Raw genomic sequence first — 23,223 nt, 5'->3', positions numbered from 1 at the left:
ACTTTTTATGCTGTGTGTGTGACATAAGCGTGTTGGACTACATTAAAAATGGTCATGGCTTTAAATTTACCATTATATAAACCATTCCTTGAGGCAGAGAAAATGCCTTGATATTTTTTGTAAAGAAGTGATACAGTAGAATTAGATTTAATTTACAGTTGTGTAGATGTCACTATGACTTGCCTGCTGATGGCATCCTAGCATCAAAAATTAAATGTGTCCTCTTCACTTTCTCCCAGGTTTACACATATTATGATGTGGAACATGTTAAACCAAAACATTTTGGTTTTTGCAGTGAGAAATCCAACTTCTTTAGTTCACAAGGAAAAGCATCTGATTGGATCTCTGTTGTAACTCCCAGGCCCTCTCTCATATCCATGAATTAGGGAGATTACATAATCAGCTAAGGCAGGGATTCTTAACCATAGGCCGCCAAAAAATATCTGTTTCTCAGCTGTGATCTGTATGGGCCGCAGCGGTACTTGGTTGTAATACACTTTTCCACCAGTTGTGGCAGTGGTTACAATATCAAAGCAGAGCTGTGTATAAAGCAGGGGTGCTCATTACGTCGATCGCGATCTACCGGTCGATCACGGAGGGTGTGTCAGTCGATCCCCAGCCAGGCATTAAAAAAATAGTCCTAAAAATGAGCGATCATAAATCTTCACTATGACGTCACTTTCGTCACTTGATTGACATTCACGGCACCCGAGGGTCTTCTGAGATGACGCTGGCTGCTGCCAGCTCATTATTAAGAAAAAATTACCGACAGGAAGGCGAAAAACACTTTTTATTTCAACAGACTCTGGCGCCGCACCTGTCGTCAAAACTCCAAAGACCGACTGCACAGTTCCTGCCTTCACAATAAAAGCTCTGCTTCATCCTGCCTGCGCTAAGAGTCTCAGAAAGCTGGCGAGCACAAGCTCGCAAGCTACGGAGTTTGTCGCCAATGTATTTCTTGTAAAGTGTGCACTGCATACAAGGAGTACGGAAGCTGGACAAATAAGATGCCAAAAACCAACCACTTTCATGTGGTATTGGACAGAAAGGATTACTTTTTTTCTCCTCCATTTGAAAATGCGGACGTTATCAGCACCACTGTCTGATTCCTATCAAAGCAAGTCATCAGAATCAGGTAATACACCAACTTATATTCTTGTCTTCATGAAAGAAAGGAATCTATATGTGTTAAACCTGCTTGCAATATCTTTAAACACCTTTAACTTGTTAACAATATTAACTATATGTTTTACACATGCTTGCATTATCTTTAAACACCTTTAACTTGTTAACAATATTAACTATATGCGTTAAACATGCTTGCATTATCTTTAAACACCTTTAACTTGTTAACAATATTAACTATATGTATTAAACATTCTTGTATTATCATTAAACACATTTAATTTATTAAAAATATTAACTATATGTGTTAAACATGCTTGCATTATCATTAAACACCTTTAACTTGTTAACAAAAACATACATTTCATAAATAAGTAAATATAAATTATATATACATGAATGAGGTAGATCCCCGCGACTTGATCAATTGAAAAGTAGCTCGCCTGCAGAAAAAGTGTGAGCACCCCTGGTATAGAGGATAGACAACTCAGTTTCAGAGTTAGTCCCAAACATGGTGCCCTGTAGACACATGGGGGGCTTTTGACCAATTAGAGAGAGCAAGGCCAGACAATCAATCCATTTCTTAAATGATTGGTGATAAGCCCATCACGTGACTACATGACGCCATGTTTGGGACCAACTGAAACCGAGTTTTCCACACTCTCTCTATAGACGGCTCTGTATTAAACATAAGAAGTCTGGAGCTAAAGTCATAGCGAAGTTTATTAAGCGCAAAAATTATAACTAAAGTGGTGAAGCCATATTTTCATGTTTACTTTAATTTTACTGACACTTTAGTTAAGAAACATATATATTATGAATTTAGCTTATTCATTAGAGCACAACATAACTATCCATCCCATCCATTTTCTACCGCTTATTCCCTTTTGAGGTCACGGGGGGCGCTGGAGCCTATCTCAGCTACAATCGGGCGGAAGGCGGGGTACACCCTGGACAAGTCGCCACCTCATCGCAGGGCCAACACAGATAGACAGACAACATTCACACTCACATTCACACATAACTATATGATAAATAAATTGTTGTCAATTATTTTTGAGTCCCTTCTTATGCAGTAATTAGTTAATACTCAATTTTGTAATCAGCCTGACCTAAGCCTAAGGTTTATGTGTTAAATAAATAGTATTTGTTATCATATCATTTGACAAGGTTGTGAACTGTAAGTAGGTTAGATATATTTATTGAACACGATCAAATTTAAGAGTAATATGACAAATGTAGTGTTAATATTTGAATGGGCCGCAGGCCCCGAGATCAAAAAGGTTAAGAACCCCTGAGCTAATTTAGACAAGCATCATTTAGACAAGCATCATTTAAAGGTGGACAAAATATGTTCAACACATGCATTTTAATTATAGTCTAACAATTTTTAAAGTCCGAATTTTCACAGTGATTATTAAGTTCATATTTTTCATATTTAAAATATGTCATTATAGCCGATACATATAAAATTAAAAAGAAGATACAACAAATGACAAATAATGTAACTGTTTATCTTAATTTTGCAGTTCAAGTTTCAGTTTATATCTATTATAGATTGTAGGTAATACATTAACATGCTTCGGAGATTTCATTAAATTATTATCACTTTAACTAGTAAGGCTAGCAGTAGGGTTTTTTAACCCCCGCATCAATTTTTGTAACATCAGACTTACAGTTAACATCTGCCATGTTCGTCCTTTGTTTACAAAAAGCTTGCAGCCTCGCTTACTGCCATAGCACTTTTATTGATAAGGACGTTAAACATTACTCAAGTCGGTCTGAACGTCTGTGGCGCCATCAGTCATCAAAACAAGAATGGCGAATACCTACGGTGTCTGAGAAAGGTCACAGCAAATGCAAACACCACAAGACAACGCCCTAACAACAACTTTCAGCTACAGCACGATTGCAGAAGCCACAAAAATACAAACGCAACAACACAATAATATAAAGCTGCCACACAACTTTAAGCCACAAATGACGAGATAAACACAATGGAAGTGACGGACCAGATGTTGCTGAGGCGGGAGGTTGAAAACTGTGTAATGAACATAGTATATTCGCCATGTTTGTCCTATTGCGTTTAGCTTGCAACCTTGCTTGCTCCTAGTTCACTTTTGGTAAGCTAGGAGCAAGATCTTAACATTTCCGGCCGGGGCTTGCTAAAATTCTTAGAATAACCAAAATACCACCATTTTTTTTTACATCGTATTTCATTTTTGATATTTCATAAAAAACACTAGTGATATTTTGATGCGAAAATTAATGTTTAAAGCAGCATTAAGTAACTTTTCAACCTTCATAAAATATTTTCATAACTTTTGGGATGATACATCGACTTATAACTAGTTGAAAGACGCCTCTGTCAGGGCCTGAGGGGTCTGTATCTCTTTCCCTGGCACTTAGCAACCTTGAGGAGGGTGGCAGGAACCCTGCCATGCAAAAAACTACAAATGTGCTGACTTGCTTTACAGCATACGTTTTTCCCCCTTTCCCCATTCTTTAAAAAGAGGGAAGTCAATGCAAACGCCTACGTGCTGCCAGAAAACTAAAAGAAAAACAAAAAGAACGCCTACATGCAATTACTGCTATCATGGCCGAAGCTGTAAAACAACCAAAGAAACAAAAAGTTTTGTCTGAGGAGACAAAACAAAAAGAAAAACAGAGCTTACCCAGATAAAAGGACAGTCAGGATCAACATTGCCTCAGCTTTCACTTGCTGGCGTGAGCTTAACAATGAGGAGGGATTTTGGGCCAATGTTATCTTTGCTCTGTTCTTGCTAAACTAGTAAGTACCTTTCGATGCTCAAATCAAAATGCTAATGCTAATGTTAGCTATCGGAAATTTGCGTGGTAACAATAAATGGCCACCACACTACTTCTTTCGAAAAAACTCTCCCGCCGGTCTTTCTTTGCTTCGGACCAGCATCCGCCCCGATACATTCTTAGTAGTAACATGTTTACGTCAACTTAAGATAGTCGTTTTTATTTATGAATAATAATTATAAAAATAACATGGTGGAACGGGACTGAATAAGTGGGTTCCATTGTATTGGTATGCTTGCAATTCACTCATTTTAGACTCAACACTCACTTGCACAGGTAGCTGCAGTGTGGCAAGGATGTCTTCCACTTTCGATTTGAAGACTTCTGGTCTCAGTTTTCCTCGAGCGATTCCCATCTGGTTGGTAAAGAACACCACCTACAGAAAGGGAAAGAGGACACTAAAAAACCAAACCTTAGGATTCAATGCTGCTATGTAAAATATAATTTTGCTCTTTCTTACCTTGTATCCTTTTTTTATCAAGCTGGCAAGCCGAGGCTGAATCTCAGGGTAGAGAATCCTGTTCGTGAGACAAAAAAATATGATGGGTTTGCACAAGAAACCTTTCTAGCTGCAGCTTGAGGGTTGTTCACATACTTCCAGTCATCCGGTGCTGTTGGAAAGACTTTGCCAGACTTTGTGGTGATGATGCAGCCATCTATGTCAAAGCCAGCAATCTAGAGAAGAAACATGACATGGCAGAGATATTGCAACTAACCTGACAGTAGGACAGTGTAATAATCATGAAGCTAGATAAATATTTACTCTGTTTTAATAAGAAAATACAAAATTCTTAATTTCTCCAATATTAGTGACTGATTCTCTAATATACAGTACACCAGGCCTTAACAAAGTCACTAAGCAGCTGTATTTATCCTTCCTAGGATATGTGATTCCACCACATGCCTCTGAAAGTTACATAGTATCGATACGGTGGGGTTTAAAGTGAAAGTGCGGATATACTGAGACAAAGATGTTACGCCTAACAAGAGGCTGACAATATAGAATATATACATTATACACATGAATAACACTGTATAACTGTTTGTGTATTGTGAAAAATGGTTTAGAAAACAGAGTAAATAAAAAGTCCTCCAGGAGGAAATACAGCAGTGCTTCCAATAGAACTGCAATCTATTTGTGGAATGATGGGTAGGCCGTAATCGTCAAGTTTTCCTAATTAGCAATTATATGATTGAAAAAAGCAAGTTTAAATACAAGAGAAGCGTATATAGATATATATATAAATGAAGTTTATTATAGTCGCTAAACAAAGAAGACGGAATGAGTGCTTTTCGATGGGAGAGGGCCAGATACTTTTTTGTGACAAAAACTTGTAAACCAATAATGGAGGGAAAAAAAATCTAATCTCATTTTTGTTAGAATTATTTATATGAAATAAATGTTAATGTTTAATTGATACATGTTTTAGGTTAGTGTATTCAACCTCACCTTGTCACTCGCTCTAACGCCAGCAGCAGTATAGAGCATGAGGTTGCCAATCTGCTGCCACACGCTCTTAACGCAGGCTGAGGAAGAAGACGACCACGAAGATGCCAGGTGGGTACTGTTGTCACAGCTCTTTGACTTCTCTGCCAATTTCTGAAGCTGCCTGAGCTTTTCCTCTACACGCATCTCATCTTCCTCCTCTTCTTTTTTATTCCAGCTACCTGAAGACGCCTCATCTCCTCTGGAGCGCTTGGCATCAGGGTGCTCCCTCTCTGGGCTCAACGGCCTTTTTGACAACTAGACAGAAATGTAAATTGGTTTGATTTGAAAACAGACACTGCAGACATAACCGTAACCAGTACAGAAAGTCCTTACCTTCACGGGAGATTTAGCAAAGAAATCTTTTATACTACGCTTGGGCGGACTCCAAGGTGCGTGCTTTTCACTCCCGTTTTTTCTGCCTTTTGTTTTGTTTGTATCTTTATGCCCTTTATGTACAGCGCTGGAAGCACCTATGTCTGAGCTTGGTGTAAAGCAAACTTGAAATGGGTATTCCTGGTTGACGAGGTAGATGGTGCCACCATGACTGAGTTTGCCAGACTGGCCACGACCTAGCTTTTCACCCTCCAGGAAACTGGGATTGGGACCCAGCTGGGAAAGAAAATAATAAAGCATTTATGCAATTACTGTATCATAATAAATATTAGACCAGTCATAAAAATAGAGACACAGACACTGATCCATCCTGCTGTGTCTTCTTATTCTCTGGCAGACCAGGTGCACATGAGGTGTGTTGAAAGCAGCGTTACAATGCAATCTACTGTATGACATTGTAACGACAAGCTACATTCACAGACAGTCCTATTATGTGGTGTTAAGGATAGGGCTGTCAAAAAATTAAAATACTCAATCATAAACAGTAAATTGGAAGATGAGCAACTGTGTCATCATTTATTAAAATCCAACAAAGACAATTAGCAACTTAATGTTTTTGGGGATTTAATCTTACTAGACAGGTGATCTTTAAATCAGTGTTTTTCAACCACTGTTCCGCGGCACACTAGTGTGCCTGAGATACAGTCTAGTGTGCCGTGGGAGATTATCTAATTTCACCTATTTGGGTTAGAAATATTTTTTTGCAAACCAGTAATTCCATCCATCCATCCATTTTCTACCGCTTGTCACGTTCTATAGTCTGCAAATTATGTGTTGTTGTTGAGTGTCGGTGCTATCTAGAGCTTGGCAGAGTAACCGTGTAATACTCTTCCATATCAGTAGGTGGCAGCAGGTAGCTAATTGCTTTGTAGATGTCGGAAACAGCGGGAGGCAGTGTGCAGGTAAAAGGTGTCTAATGCTTAAACCAAAAATAAACAAAATGTGTGTGCCCCTAAGAAAAGGCATTGAAGCTTAGGGAAGGCTATGCAGAACGAAACTAAAACTGAACTGGCTACAAAGTAAACAAAAACAGAATGCTGGACAACAGCAAAGAGTTACAGTGGAGCAAAGACGGCGTCCACAATGTACATCCGAACATGACATGACAATCAACAATGTCCCCACAAAGAAGGATAAAAACAACTGAAATATTCTTGATTGCTAAAACAAAGTAGATGCGGGAAATCTCGCTCAAAGGGAGACATGAAACTGCTACAGGAAAATACCAAAAAAGAGAAAAAGCCACCAAAATAGGAGCGCAAGACAAGAACTAAAACACTACACACAGGAAAACAGCAAAAAACTCAAAATAAGTCAGGGTGTGATGTGACAGGTGGTGACAGTACACCTACTTTCAGACAAGGCTATAGTGATGCATGCTTGGTTATGGTTTAAAGTCCATCCATTTTCTACCCCTTGTCCCTTTCGGAAGTCATATCCAACAATTGCGACAACGATTTTTTACTGTCTACTAAGTTTGTTTTTTTAATTATTTCTGCTGGTGGTGTGCCTCCTGATTTTTTCAACGCAAAAACTGTGCCTTGGCTCAAAAAAGGTTGAAAAACACTGCTTTAAATCATCACAAAGGTGATTAACAGTGAAAAGTAGAGACATAAGATTGTTAGGGCTTTGATGTTTGTCTTAATACCTGAGTGACAACCACATGCTGGTCTGCAAAGCACGCCACCACCTTTACTGTTGGAGAAACAAAAGTTACAGTGTTACAGCCACAAATAAACACGTGTGTCAATCATGCTTCAATTTGATAGTATATAATTAACAATACTATTTGTGACGTGACGTCAGGCCTGGCCCTAACCAATCTGGCGCCCTAGGCAAGATTTTAGGGGCGCGCCCCCCCCCCCCCCCCCACATCAGCAGTGAAGTGTATATACTCACAAGAAACCGAATAGCTTTGTCTTTGACCTTTTTTTTTACTTAAAGAAAGCAAATTAACATATTATATGAGAATGTTATGTTATGATTATCTTTAACCGAATCACAGCAGTGCTCAAATTAATGATGTAACAAATAATATTTCTATTAAATAGGCTTTACTTTGCATTTTAATTAACGTGGGATTATTTTTTTGTATTTAGAAATAATAGTACCAACTTGTTTTTTGTTTTTTTAACATTTGTGGCACTGGCGTGGCGCCCCCTGGTGGACGGCGCCCTTAGCATTTGCATATAAGGCCTATGCTACGGGCCGGCCCTGCGTGACGTGGTATACAAATAGTTAGTTACAGCTATTATATTAAGCAATTTGAGTCAACAGATTTAGCCGCACTTAATTTAGCTCGAACCGAGGGAAATCCCTCAATGAGGGATGCCAAAAAAAGGTTTGGACCCGACGGCCACTGTAGACAAGAAAGGGTTCTAAAAGAACGAAAATACCAGTAAACAAAAATGAGCAAAAAGTAAAATAGTTTATTGCGTGTGCAACGTTGAAGGAAAACGAATAAATACATATGGTCACATTTAAATAAATATAAGATAAAAATGAAGTATGAATGTAGTAAGAGTCAAACAAAAATGAATAGAATTAGTGAAAAATGTAAAATTCACCTTGGTGTCTGGAGCACTTTTTATCGGTGACTGCGGTGTCTGGACCCCGACCCAACACAACTGCTCGTCCGTCCTCCAGAGAGACCCGAGCTCCAGAACCACTAACCAACACGCACGACATATGGGCAGCAACCTCGACGTAAACTTATTACAATAAACAATTAATGAACACCACCACACGGTAACAGTATTTGTATCCACTTTAAAAAGCCAGTTATTTCCATCAAAAATCACGACTTTAACTTCATTTCCAACACCGACGGTCCCTCACAATAATAAGGTCGTCCGGAAACGTGCTCAGATTAAATATTCCGAATAAACTGTTCCGGGAGTCATACCAGAAACTATAGCAGGTAAAGCGACTGCGTTTTACAATATTTTTTTGGTGTGAATTCACTTTAATTGTTGCAAAGGTATACATTTGTCAAGTTTTATGGTGAGCTAAATGCGGAAATCTATAAATAATTTCGGGAAAACCCAAACTAAATAGGGCTTAAGTAGTGTTTTGCTAGTTTGTCAGTTTTGCGCTTTACTAATTATGTGTGAATATGGGTGTGGACTCATATTTGCACATTGTTTACATTCCTTACTTAATCCATTCCATAAAACAATTCCACACAGCGATTACACTAAAAGCGTTCAGTGTTATGCATGCATACAAATGCTTTGAGACATCAAAGATTATTTGTCCCAAATATGCAAAATATAAGGAAGAATCGAGATACCATTTCACTCTGACCCAAATTTCCAAAGTCTGTTTGAGTGCTGCTGCGTCCACACGCCAAACAATGTGTCATTTCATTAACCAGAAAATGAGAAATTACATTTTAAGGAGACGTCATGTTGCTTTACAAATTGTGTTTATTTCTATGAGATTAATGTAACAACATTTATTTTTTGCAAAACTTGCATTTTTACAGTTTGATAATGCATTATTTGTGTTCTGTTAGGGTAAATTGCAAGAGTTCCTTAACGTTCACTGTTTAAACTGAAAGACCTGATTAGCAAGTTTTACCAGCGTGTATGTCTTCATGTAAATAATGTTACTCAACAATCCTGTGAGAAATGGTATTTGTTATCTACTGGGTTAATTAAGATTTCTTCTTCCTTGTTGAAAACACTTCAATAGGCGGTTCTGACTTGCCACACCTCTGTTGTGTCATGTAGTTTGGAATATACCTGCCTACTGCATCATATCTCTCTGTTTCTTTGACTTCAACTGCTAGATCTGGTTTAAAAAAAAATATTACATTGCAATTTTTACCTTTTAAACTTCAATTTTACTTGCTAATTCAGTTGTGATTGGTGAGTGTGTTAGGTCTGTTGTAGTATGTTCTTTCTAACTGAAACATAACCACCTTTATTGTATTTTTACAGGACATTGTTTTTGTTTATCCCGGCACTAAATTTCCAAGATTATTCTTCACCATGTCGAGGCAGCCAGCACAATATCACCAGCAGGGTGCCTATTTGGCTCTGATGAGAGGTTTGAATGAGGTGGACCTTTGTGGCACTCCTGTGCCCTCTAACCTGATTCTGACAGGAGACCATGCCTTTCCTTTGGTTATGAACAACCAAGGCCAGGTCCTGATGGCGGCCTCTCAGTATGGCTCCGGAAGGATTGTGGTCTTGGGTCATGAGGCCTACCTGACAACATTGGCTGCTTTCGTAGAAAATGCACTGACCTGGCTGAGAGGAGACAGATCAGAGAACCTGTCAGTGGACGTCCACACAAGCGTTAAAGCAGTGGTTGATTATCTCAGCAGATCCAGTTTCCAAACCAGAGTTGTGGGGGCATTCCAAAATAATTCAAATGCCGGTGTGTATGTAACAGATGCCTACAGCCTTGGTACAGATGTAAAGGACCTGGTGGCTTTCCTGAAAAATGGTGGGGGAGTGTTGATCGGAGGGCAAGCGTGGAATTGGGCTGCAAATCACCCAAAGGAAAACACTCTGTTTCAGTTTGAAGGGAATAAACTTTCTGGTGTGGCCGGGATTTACTTTTCTGAACATCCGGGGGAGGCTGAATGTCTGCCTGTGTACCCTCAGATTCCATCTTCCTGGATGAGTGTTGTGTAAGTACATTCTATTATTATTGTAGTGTATGTTTGCAATTTTTATTTTACACATCTGTTTGTGTGGGTTTGTTTGTTAGGTAACAACAATACAATATTACTCAAAATGTTATGGTTATGATTTATTTGTTTCAGACATGTTTACCAAGTTATATTACACATTTTAACACGTCTGAAAAGGAGTAGGAAGATGTAAAGAGCAAACTATGATTGTATTTAATCCTACTCCTTCTCCACGTCGTTTACTGATAGTTCATTCACACCATAACTTTTACATGTTTTCATTAAGTTGACTTCCTGTTTGAAAGAAGGGAAGGTGTTGGAAAAAAAACGTAACTTTTTGGTGGTAGTTAATGAATGTTGTGTGTTGCCTAATATTTGTAGAATCTGTCATAATCTGTTATTTTTGTAGTTACTGGCTTCAGATAACAAGTCTATATGAGTTGTGTCTTTTATTGTCCTTGTAGTTGAGATGAGGTCATCTTTGGTATTGTCCAGTTCCTTAATGTCTTTAATAACAAGTACTTTGGTTTCTTCCTGTCTTTTATTTTAACGTGATGTCGATTTTACAGTTGGTGCTCTAAGTGCTCTGAATTGTTCGTTGTTTCCTCAAGTCGCTTGACTTCTCGGCGATGTTTGGTCAGATGCTCATTGATGTCGACGTATGTTTTTTCAGTTTGACTTGCTGCCTCAGCAAGGCCCCTTTGGTGTTGTTGTTGGTGAACTTCATGATGACATGTTTCCATGTTGTTGACACCACATTCGCGCCCTTTTATTGCAGAAAGTTGGCCACCTGTTGCACTAAGCCTGGGCAATATGGGCTGAAAATAAAATCTCAGGTTTGTTCACAAACAAATTTGATTAATGAATGTTTTCGATTTGTTTTCCTTAATTATTTTAGAACCCCGAAAGGGACAAGTGGTAGAAAATGGATGGATGGATAAATACAAATTACACTGATAATTCAAAAACAGATTTTGCCTTTGTTTGAAATGACACCGCATACACTGCATCTTACTCTTAGCAAAATTCTAATTTGTACAGTGTTGTTCTTGTTGGACCAGATTATACTTTAAAAAAAAATAATTAAGAGCTTCCTCTGGAAGGCAATACTTCTGTCTTGAATAAAATACTTCTGTAAACGAAAATGTAGCATTGTACATTGCATGCAAATAAATAATAATCTCCAACATTGAGATGAATAAAGTGCAAACTTAAAACCTCTGTCTTGAATAAAATACTTCTGTAAATAAAAATACAACATTGCACATCAATCCATCCATCAATTTTCTACCGCTGGTCACCTTTCGAGGTAGCGTTCCACACTGCATGCAAATTATTAACTCCAATAAATCAATTGATACCAATAATCAATATTAATCAATAACAATTAATCAGATCAATAAAGTGCAAATTTAAACTTTTGCCTTGAATAAAATAATTATGTTAATAAACATGTAGTATTGTATATTGTTTGCAAATAAACAAACAAGTAAAACACTGAGATGACTATATAGTTTTAGTAAGTCTTTTCTAAGAAGTATCTTGGGCTCCTTAGTGTGTACTGATGTTAAAGACAAGGTACACTTCATTGTACATCTACAATGTACAATGAAGTACATTGAATTGATGTCATAATTCAACAAGAGTTTTGCAGCATCACACGCGCGGACAAGGTTCCACCCTGGCATTGCCAGCAGTGAAAGGCGACAGGCGGGAGTGGCAATACTTGTTGCCCCGCGGCTCAGAGCCTGTATGTTGCCGTTTAACTCCGCCTATAAGTGGGAGTACGGGTCTTGATTGGGGTTTGTGCTTACGCAACAAACATTAGTTCAGAGTACTCGCCCTTTTTGAGTGCTCCCTCAGGTGATTCCCGTTTTATAGTCGGGGACTTCAACTCTTACAACGACAGTGAGACCTGGAGATGCGTAATTGGGAGAAAGGGCCACCCTGATTTGAACCAGGGTGGTGTTTTGTTATTGGACTTTTGTGCTCGTCGCAGAATGTCCATAACAAACACCATGTTCAAACATAAGGGTGTCCATATCTGCATTTGGTAGATATGGCCGCAGTTCGATGATCAACTTTGTGGTTGTATCATCGGATTTGCAGTTTCGTGTTTTGGACACTCAGGTGAAGAGAGGAGCGTAGCTTTCAATTGATCACCACCTGGTGGTGAATCGGCTCCAATGGTGGAGGAGGATGCTGGACAGACCTGGCAGGCCCAAACGCATAGTGATGGCCTGCTGGGAACGTCTGGCAGAGTCTCCCGTGAGAGAGAGTTTCAATTCCAACCTCTGGAAGAACTTTGAACATGTTACGAGGGAGGCGCTGGACATTTAGTCCCAGTGGACCATGTTCCGTACATCTATTGTCGAGGCAGCCGATCAGAGCTGTGGCCGCAAGGTGGTCGGTGCCTACCGTGGCGATAATCCCAGAGTCCACTCGTGAACACCAGCAGTGAGGGATGCCGTTAGGCTGAAGAAGGAGTCGTATTGGGTCATTTTGGCTTGTGGGACTCCAGAGGCAGCGGACACGTAACGACAGCCCAATCGGTGTGCGGCTTTAGCGGTTGCAGAAGCAAAAAATCGGACATGGGAGGAGAAGCCATGTAGAATGACTTCTGGAAGGCTTCGAAGCGATCCTGGATCACCATCCGCCGCCTCAGGAGGGTGAAGCAGTGCACTGTCAACACCGTGTAGGGTGGGGACAGTGGGCTGCTGACGTTGACTGGAGATGCTGTGGATCGGTGGAAGGAATACTTCGAAGACCTCCTCTGGGGTGGTGGTTTCTCTGTTTACCGTGTTCCAACTATTGTGGGATCACACTCCTCAGCCTTCCCAGTAAGGTCTATTCAGGTGTACCGAAGAGGAGGCTACGCCGGATAGGATAGCCTATCTTAGGATAACCTAAGATTCAAGAGGAGCAGTGTGGTTTTCGTGGTCGTCGTGGAACTGTGGACCAACTCTATACTCTCGGCAGGATCCTTGAGGGTGCATTGGAGTTTGCCCAACCAGTGTACATGTGTTTTGTTGACTTGGAGAAGGCATTTGACCGTGTCCCTTGGGAAGACCTGCGGAGAGTGGTCAGAGAGCATGGAGTATCAGATCACCTGATTGTGGCGGCCCGCTTCCTGTATAATCAGTGTCAGAGCTTGGTCCGTTTTGCCGGCAGTAATTCGGACCCGTTTCCAGTGAAGGTTGGACTTCACCATGGCTGCCCTTTGTCACAGATTCTGTTTACAACTTTTATGGACAAAATTTCTAGGCACATTCAGGGGGTTGAGGGGATTCGGTTTGGTAGCTGCAGAATTTGGTCTGTGCTTTTTTGCGGATGATGTGGTCCTGCTGGCTTCATCTAGCCAGGATCTTCAGCTCTCACTGGATGAGTTCGCAGCTGAGTGTGAAGCTGCTGTGATGAAAATCAGCACGTCTGAGGCCATGGTTCTCGCCCGTAAAAGGGTGGAATGCCATCTCCTGGTTGGGGAGGAGATCCTGTCCCAAGGAGGAGTAGAGGAGTTCAAGTACCTCGGGATCTTGTTAACAAGTGAGGGAAGAGTGGTTTGTGGCATCGACAGGCGGATCAGTGCGGCATCTGCAGTGATGCGGACTCTGCATCTGTTCGTCGTGGTGAAAAAGAAGCTGAGCCGTGAGGCAAAGCTCTGAATTTGCCGTCCGACTGGTTGAATACCACAGGGAAGACCCAGGACACGGTGAAGAGACTATGTCTCCCAGCTGGCCTTGGAACGCCTCAGGATCCCCCGGGAAGAGCTGAACAAAGTCGCTGGGGAGAGGGAAGTCTGGGCTTCTCTGCTTAGGTTTCTGCCCCCGCGACCCAACTTTGGATATGCAGAATAAGATGGATAGAGTTTCTTCCACCCTACGGTGTTCAGGCCAGTGGCATCATCAAACATATGGTATTTTTCAAAGGCAGCATATTATATTTTTTAATTCATTAGTACCCCAGTAATTTATTAGTACCGCTGTACTGTACAACCCTAGTATGGATTCTTGTGGCCCCGCCTCCAAACACAGAGTTAAAGATTGGATGACTGACAAAGGGCTTCACCCCATTTCTTTTATTCTGTGGTAGTAAGCTCTAGCAGTTATGGATGGATTTTGATTCAACATTCAGGAAATGTGAGAAATGTGATAGGGTACAAGAGATTATATTTTGGGGCTGATCCAGATCACCGTCCATATTCAGGAATTCTACTATTAGAAGTAGAGCCTGGCGGTGGTATGTGCTCTCCGAATGTTTTGTTTTTGTTTTATATAGTTTTGCAATGTTATTAGTTAGTTTCTTTCTTTGAATCTGCTGCGAAACCACTTTTCATTCATCTGCAACAATGACAGTGAAGCTCCCTCTTCTTATCTTTTTAAATACAGTATCGGTAAGGATTTTGAGGAAGACCTGGAGTTCTTACTGCATGGAATATCTGAGTTTGACCTCTCTGGTAATCAGATTGCTTCTGAGATTCTTGTTCATGGCCAGCTTGCCTTCCCTGTTGCAATGGCAGACGATAAACGGACATTTTTGGCCGCCTCTTATTATGGACTGGGACGTGTCATTGTTGTGAGTCACGAACAGTATCTGCAAAGAGAGGTAAGTTTACGTTCGAGACAATGTGCTAAGAAGACTGTGCAGTTCACTAAACTGCCAATTTTATCACAGGAGCTGGCTCCATTTTGGAACAACGCAATTCACTGGTTGACCAAAGACCGACATGGCACTATTGGCATTCTGAGACGTGACGACCTCAAAGTTTTCAAGGATTCTGGCTTCAAGTGTGAGGAGACGGACTTCCGGAAAGACCTGAGTGTGTTTGTGGGCTCAGCATATAATGACAAATATGCAGAGGAGATCCAAGACTTTGTAGCAGAGGGGGGAGGCCTGTTGATTGGTGGCCATGCCTGGTACTGGGCACAACAACACAACGACCAAAACCCATTTACAGAGTTCTCAGGTGTTAAACTCTACCATATCAGCTTCATAGTGTGACTTGATCATTTTATAGTTGACACTGCTTGTAATTCCAGGGAACAAAATCATCAACAAAATGGGCCTGAGCCTCTTGAGTACAACCATTAAGGGAGGTGTCTTCAAGGCCCCTGTGCCCAGCAAGACCGTCAAAGACACCTACCACTTCCGCCACCTTCTGCAGCGCTTTGCTGCTCATGTAACTCAGGGAAAGAATCTTACCCAGCATGAAGAGCAGTGCCTTAAAAGGCTTGGAAAGGACTGTGCGGCCTTCTTAAAGATGAATGCCCACGACTGCTGCCCATATAATCAGGTCCTGTCCACCCTCACAAATGTCCTGAAAAGATCAGGCATGCCTCAGGTAAATAACGTTTTTGGATAAACCTACAAGAGCAAAGACAGCAGTTGCATGCAGTGTATCGCACTTAACGATTATCCCCATTGTGACGTCTCTAATATTTATTTGGTCACCTTTAAGGTATGTGACAGCTGCCCAGTGAAGTCTCCCAAAGACCATCTCCTTCTCAGTGTGGGCACAGAGGTATACAAGGTTTGCCACAATCCTGACAGTCTGATGCCTTACCTAATCAAGCAGAATCCCCTGTTACCTGTTGTCTACAACTACAAGATTCCATTGAACGTCAACACAGCAGGTAAGACCTTGTTGCTTATCTATTTGAATGCTCAACCTTTGTTTTCTCCAATATTCCATTGACTTAATGAAATGAAAATCATGATTTGTGTGTGCCAGAAGGGGAAGAGTGGATCAGTACAGGTCTCTACCTGTCTCCTGGCATGAAGACTTACATGGCGTTACCTGCACAGATTGTCAACAAGGGATGGAAGGTGTGACACAAAAATGATTACACGGGGGGAACAAATAAAAAATAGTGCCTTGCATTTTAGACCTAATTTCTGGCATAGCCAGTCCCCTGAATAAGAACTTGACCCCACACCAGGAGGTTATGCAATCGCAAGCTTTGTTTGTTAGCTATAGGGACGTGACGATATGAACATTTCTTATCACGATTATTGTCACCAAGATTATCACGGTTATCATTATTATGAAAACCAAATTGTTTAAAAAAAATCCAATGCAATAAATTAATAGCCACACACTTTTTTGCCAGAAGAAATATGCTACGTAATAATTGTATTCTGGCTACTTAAAAGCCATACTATTTTGAGTGTTTAAAGGAGAACTGCACTTTTTTGGAATTTTGCCTATTATTCACAATTCTTTTAGGTGACAAGAACACATATGTCGTTTTTCAATGCATTCTAACTCGTAAATCCATTTCAGCTGACAATGGAGTCAATGGGAGCTCTTCTATTGCGCCCATGTAACCCACACAAAAAAAATCGCCAACAATGCTCCATTTACTTTTTGTGACCTGAATATATATACTGACAATAAATATATATAAATGTGGTGTGCTGCCAGGGCCAGCAAGACCTTCTCTGCTAGCCTAACTTAAATCCTGATCATAAATTAAAGTTAATTTTGTTTTTAATTTACTTTCCATGAATGTATAAAAGTTTTCATCATATTCTCTCTGTCATATTAGGCTCCAGTGTTGCTTGTGGTTATGTTAGAGCAGGGGTGTCAAACTCATTTTAGCTCAGGGGCCGCATGAAGGAAAATCTATTCCCACGTGGGCCAGACAGGTAAAATCATGGCATAATAATTTAAAAATACAACTACGACAACTTCAGATCGTTTTCTTTATTTTACTTTGGCCCAAAATAGAACAAGCACATTCTGAAAATGTATACATCACAAATAATCCTCTTGACAAAACACTTCATGTTAGTTGAAAATTCTGAGGAAAAAATTAATGCAGTTTCAAAAACACCATGAAGAACACAAAGCAATTCCACTTTAAGTCACATCCCATCTAGGATTGAACAAAAAACAAAATAAAGCATAAATCAAAACTCTTCTATGTATCAAATACGAATACCTCATTTGTCATTTCTACATATTAAACCTGTGCTAACCCAACATTCCATAAAAACTGACGTAGAAACTATTCAAGAGATTTGAGTTCCTCCCTGCCTTCGAGGCATCACTGTGTGTTGATAGAAAAATAAAAACTGTGCAATGCCACAATTTCAACAAACCAAAAATGGAAACGTAAAAGGCTGACAGTATTGCAGTAAATTACACACTGTTCACTTTCTTTAAATTTGCAAAAAGACATACATTTTCACAGAACTATATCAATGTGCAGTGTCTCATGCAGCATTTTAAGTAGGGTTTCTATTTTTTTATTTTACTCCTGTTTGTTTTACGTTGGGTCGAGGGGGAGGAGTCGCCTCTTGTGTGCCATGTGCCTCTTGTTTGGTATACTTGCTCGCCCCGGTATAAACTATTCGCTTGCCTAACAGAATTGCTATTGCAACATCCAGTGGACACATTTAGAACAGCAGTTTCTTTAATTTTAAAATGCCCTTAGCAGACTCATCTCCCGGGCTGGATTGAACATCAGGCCCGCGGGCCGCATGTTTGACATCACTGTGTTAGAGCTATTGTCAAATTAGAATTCAAAGCCGGGGATTGAACCAGGAACCCTCAGGTTGCTGGCACAGCCGCTCTACCAACCAAGCCATGCCGTCCCCCGTTAGTTTGTGTGTTTATATATGTATATGTGTATATACTGTGTATATATGTGTGTATGTACTGTATATATGTGTGTATATATATACTGTATATGTATATATGTGTGTGTGTATATATATATACTGTATATATACTGTATATATATATATATATATATATATGGTTTGATTTTTTGTACCTTTTGGGGAGGAAGGGAACAACAGCCAAGACATTTTATAAATTTGAACTTAAAAACTTAATTAAATAGTAATTTGATAATTATGCAATTCAGTTCCAATTCAGAAGTTTTTTTGAGAAGTAAAGCGTTACTTTATGTACTGTTCACAGTGGTGCAACGTTTTAGCTTGTCTGTAAAAATCCTTGCATATACAATATTACATTATTTAACCTCCATTTCAGGTCCAAATTGGTTGTCAAACCGACCATCTTCAGCATGAAGAGTTGAAAAGAGCACCCAAAGTTCATGAGCGATTTTCCGTTACCACGGGGATGTTGCTGGTGTGGAACTTGTGGGGGGGTCTGGTCTACTTGGTGGCCCCACCGAAAACCCAAGTCGGGGGCCTTGAGGTCACAGTGCAGATAGCTGTGCCAGCGCCTTATTATAAATCTGGTGAGTACATTCCTCACATCTCAGCCACCGTTTTCACTACAGTATAATTTTCCAGGGATGACACTTGAATATACTTTAGAGTGGTCAGTGTACAGCTTGGATAGCAGTAAAGATTTACTCACACACAACCATTATTGTCTAAACAAGTGAGTATCCAGGTAAGTGTGTCTTGCCTACAGTCAAATGTTTTTAATCCAATGTTTTGACATCCTTGTTAATACCAGAGGGCAGTTTAATAATGGTTGCTCATGCAAGGCGCCCACTGTATATTATCGCTCAGTGTTCATTTCAGGTGCCACAACACCAGCCGATTGGTCTCTGCGGCGCACAGCTCCTTCCCCCTGGGCCGAGTTGGAGTTTGAGAACATTATCCTCACTGTACCCTCAGATGTCGTACGGACGCTCGATCGGCCAGATTTGTTGGCGGCGTTCTGGGACACCATCATGAGAAGCATTGCTGATCTGGCTGCAAAACCACACACATATGCCCGTAAAGAACGCTTTGTCGCAGATGTACAGATTTCTCATGGTATGTCATTGGAAAAATAATGTCCCTCATACACCAGGTTACAACTAGAATTCCATTCCCCCATTGTAGTCAGTTGTGTGAGGTACATTAAATTGGTCTTTCTATCTATCAATTAATCAGTCAAAATGTATTTATATAGCCCTTAATCACAAGTGTCTCATAGACTACGTTTACACAGCTGGCCAAAGTGAACCAAATCGGATCTTTTTGAAATCAGATTTTTTCCATATAACTGTTTTGATTACAATTAAAATGTGGCCTCGACACCGCTTGCATGTTCGCTTTTTTCGATAAAGTGAAAACCAAGAAAGTTGACTGGATTCCGTAAATGGACAAGGAAGTCACTACTACTACTATTTTGCAAAATAAAAGTTGCCACACCTTAAAAATGAAAGTAGTTTTTTTTTACGTGAAAATGAATTAAAGTAATTTAATGTATGAATGACTATAGTGTAATATATTTGGGAGGGTTCTAATCTTTTCATGGCTGTTAAGTAGAGATGTCCGATAATGGCTTTTTTGCCAGATATCCGATATTCCGATATTGTCCAACTCTTAATTACCGATACCGATATCAACCGATACCGATATATACAGTCGTGGAATTAACACAATCTTATGCCTAATTTTGTTGTGATGCCCCGCTGGATGCATTAAACAATGTAACAAGGTTTTCCAAAATAAGAGAACAATATCAACTCAAGTTATGGAAAAAAGGGCCAACATGGCACTGCCATATTTATTATTAAAGTCACCAAGTGCATTGTTGTTGTTTTTAATATGCCTCAAAACAGCAGCTTGGAATTTGGGACATGCTCTCCCTGAGAGAGCATTGGGAGGTTGAGGTTGGCGGGGTTTGGGGGGCGGGGTTGAGGTGGGGGGTAGGGGGTAGCGGGGGGTGTATATTATAGCGTCCCGGAAGAGTTAGTGCTGCAAAGGGTTCTGGGTATTTGTTCTGTTGTGTTTATGTTGTGTTACGGTGTGGATGTTCTCCTGAAATGTGTTTGTAATTCTTGTTTGGTGTGGGTCCACAGTGTGGTGCATATGTGTAACAGTGTTAAAGTTGTTTATATGGCCACCCTCAGTGTGACCTGTATGGCTGTTGACCAAGTATGCATTGCATTCACTTGTGAGTGTTTCATAATCCGTAGATATTATGTGACTGGGCAGGCACACAAAGGCAGTGCCTTCAAGGTTTATTGACGCTCTGTACACAGCGGCGTTTTAAAAAGTCATAGATTTTACTTTTTGACACAGATACCGATAATTTCCGATATTACATTTTAAAGCATTTATCGGCCGATAATATCGGTAGTCCGATATTATCGGACATCCCTACTGTTAGAGGAGACACAGACATCAGCGTGGATCTACATTAGCTTTATTTTTCAACTCACTTAAACAACTTATGCAATGTACGTAACATACGCGTACACGTAATTTCCGGTGCATTAACAATCGCTATTTCATATATTACTTGTAGCGTATTATTTGTGCACTGTTATCTAGTGATGCACCGAAAATTCTGCCGCTAAAAAAAATTATTTGCTCACAGAAACCGGATGTTGTGATGACGACTCCACTTCCGCCGGCGGGCTGCGTCTTTCCCCGAACACACGAATAACGTAGCTCGCCCAAACCTAGACTGAAAAGATCCCATTTCAATCAGATTTTGACTATCTCACGATGTGGCCTGAATCTGATGTGAAAAGATCAGGTCTGAAACAATTTGGAGCCATTAGACTGGCAAAAAAATCCGGTCTGTCACTTGAGGGCAAAAAAAATCTGATTTGATGTGCATTGTAAACGGGGCCAATGATGCGACTTGACATGTTGCTTGTGGACCACATGGAGTGTTATCCTCGCTCATCATTTTCCAATCCTCAGGGTGGATGCATGCAGGATACCCAGTTATGATGCACAAGGCCTCAGCAGCTAATCTGGTCAATCTTGAGGATGCCAAGAGCAAAGGTCTGTGGGGGTCAATTCACGAGCTTGGACACAATCAGCAGAGAGCATGCTGGGAGTTCCGACCACACACCACAGAGTGCACATGCAACCTTTGGTCAGTGTATGTGCATGAAATGGTGTTAGGGATCAACAGGGCAAAGGTGAAGTCCTTATGTGTTCTTAACAATGACCCTTGACTGTTCATGCTTTTACATCACTGCCTCCATCACTACAGGCTCACAGCGCAATCACTCCAGACAAAAGAAAGAATCGATTGCAGGAATTTGTAAAAGAGGGCAAGCCACTAGGCAAGTGGGAGGTGTGGGTGGCTCTGGAAACATACTTACAGGTGAGATACTTTAACCCTTCATGATAGACTTTCATCAAAAAAACACTTACACGTGACCTCAAACAAAACTAATGCCATTGAATTTACTTCCCTTTCATGTAGCTCCAGGAAAGATTTGGTTGGGGTGCTTTCAAGAGTGTGTTTGCTGCTTACCACACCATGAACAACTTTCCAAAGGACAACAATGGAAAGATGAACCTCTATGCAGAGACCTTCTCGCAGACGGTGAAAATGAACCTCTCTGGGTTCTTTAAGGCCTGGAGCTGGCCTATAGAGAGAGCTACTGAGGAGAAACTATCCCAACTTCCTCCCTGGACTGACCACCCCATGGTCAAGCGTGGCTAAACGTTTGACTGGTGTTGATTTGAGTGCGGGAATCTGTTAATAATAATAATAATAATACCTGGGATTTATATAGCGCTTTTCTAAGTGCCCAAAGTCGCTTTACATGTTTTTTTGAACCCATCAATCATTCACACTTGGTGGTGGTAAGCTACTCTCGTAGCCACAGCTGCCCTGGGCTGGGTAGACTGACAGAAGCGTGGCTGCAATTTGCGCCTACAGCCCCTCCGACCACCACCTATCATTCATCATTCATTTCACCGGTGTGAGCGGCACCGGGGGCAAAGGGTGAAGTGTCCTGCCCAAGGACACAACGGCAGCGATTTTTGGATGGTAAGAGGCGGGGAGCGAACCTGCATTCTACGCCATGCCGCCCCCAAATCGCTGCTTCTACTCCACTCCGTTTTTTTATTGGGGTTAACGCATTTTGAACTACTCTTGGAAAGGTGTCCCTCCCAAACAGGTTCTCATAGTTGTAATTTTTCCTTTTATATGGGTAAAACAATGACTCTTATGGTTATGAATAAGGTGGTATGGTATGGTATTAATGACATATGTAACACTGACAGCAGTGATTTTACTGCACGCAAACAAGTGACGCTAATAACCTTGAGAAAGGGAACAATAAATATTTACACACAAAACACATCACACCCCTTCTTTTTCAGTTTATTTAGTATTAATTATTAATAGTATAAACGTGAAATATGTGTCAATTTCAGGCTTAATAGCTGAATTATTGATGGCATGATTAAAAATGTAAGGTCAATGTTTAAGAGCTCTGGTTTCTTCTGTAAACCAGGGGGTACGCCTTTTAGGGGTCTTTTTTAGCTTTAGTGGTGCTATATCAATGGCGTAGCGCAGGACATTGTTAAAGTTGTTAGTGAGGTTATCGATAGAGCCCACATAATTTAGGAATGGTGCCATTACCGAAGTCAGTAGGCCAGCAAGAGTCGTAGTTGTGACTACATTAATGTTGTGGCTGCTAAATCATTGGTTATTAGTAGCTTATTGACAATGAGTCAGAACTTCAAATCTTATAAGGTAGTGACAGGACATTACTTTAGTGTACGGGAGTACCATAACTTTGGAGGTGGTGACACCCCGGACAAGGACTCGGTCTATCGTATTACCGTTGCGATGCGTGGGTTCGTTTATAATTTGTGTAAGACCACAACTATCAAATATAGTCTGGAGCGCCACACACGGAGTGTAGGACAGGGTAATCATATGGATATTAAAGTTTCCCATTATAATTATATTATCTGCGTGCGTCACTGGATTAGCGACAAACTCTGAAAATTAACTGACAATGTCCGGGGGCGATATATAACCATACTTGCCAACCTTGAGACCTCCAAA

General features: G+C 40.6%; 2 protein-coding genes across 4 annotated transcripts in view; one reads left to right on the top strand and one right to left on the bottom strand.

Annotated features, from left to right (window-relative positions):
- pnkp (polynucleotide kinase 3'-phosphatase) overlaps positions 1–8,727 on the bottom strand; it is a 22,395-nt gene extending 13,668 nt beyond the window's left edge. The window contains exons 1-7 of the mRNA XM_062068015.1: positions 8,404–8,727; positions 7,485–7,531; positions 5,777–6,052; positions 5,405–5,698; positions 4,550–4,629; positions 4,415–4,472; positions 4,223–4,330 (exon numbers count right to left, since the gene is read on the bottom strand). Of these exons, the coding sequence (XP_061923999.1) occupies positions 4,223–4,330; positions 4,415–4,472; positions 4,550–4,629; positions 5,405–5,698; positions 5,777–6,052; positions 7,485–7,531; positions 8,404–8,524 (984 nt within the window). The 5' untranslated portion in view covers positions 8,525–8,727. The remainder of the gene's footprint in view (positions 1–4,222; positions 4,331–4,414; positions 4,473–4,549; positions 4,630–5,404; positions 5,699–5,776; positions 6,053–7,484; positions 7,532–8,403) is intronic.
- LOC133663507 (TRPM8 channel-associated factor homolog) lies at positions 8,131–23,223 on the top strand. 3 transcript variants are annotated; one of them, XM_062068012.1, is made up of 12 exons: positions 8,131–8,177; positions 9,781–10,478; positions 14,867–15,083; positions 15,153–15,444; positions 15,518–15,819; positions 15,937–16,111; positions 16,210–16,304; positions 18,481–18,691; positions 18,984–19,220; positions 21,108–21,331; positions 21,406–21,519; positions 21,622–23,223. In XM_062068012.1, exons 2-12 carry the CDS (start codon positions 9,832–9,834, stop codon positions 21,862–21,864), a joined length of 2,757 nt encoding a protein of 918 aa, XP_061923996.1. In that variant the 5' UTR covers positions 8,131–8,177; positions 9,781–9,831; the 3' UTR covers positions 21,865–23,223. The 3 variants fall into 3 exon arrangements, with proteins under 3 accessions (XP_061923996.1, XP_061923994.1, XP_061923993.1); XM_062068010.1 differs by lacking the exon at positions 8,131–8,177 and adding an exon at positions 8,706–8,756; XM_062068009.1 differs by lacking the exon at positions 8,131–8,177 and adding an exon at positions 9,563–9,708.

The sequence above is a fragment of the Entelurus aequoreus genome, linkage group LG13, assembly GCF_033978785.1.
Source record: "Entelurus aequoreus isolate RoL-2023_Sb linkage group LG13, RoL_Eaeq_v1.1, whole genome shotgun sequence".
Lineage (NCBI taxonomy): Eukaryota > Metazoa > Chordata > Actinopteri > Syngnathiformes > Syngnathidae > Entelurus > Entelurus aequoreus.
The sequence above is the reverse complement of the archived record's forward strand: the minus strand, read 5'-3'. Positions and strand labels throughout refer to the sequence as shown.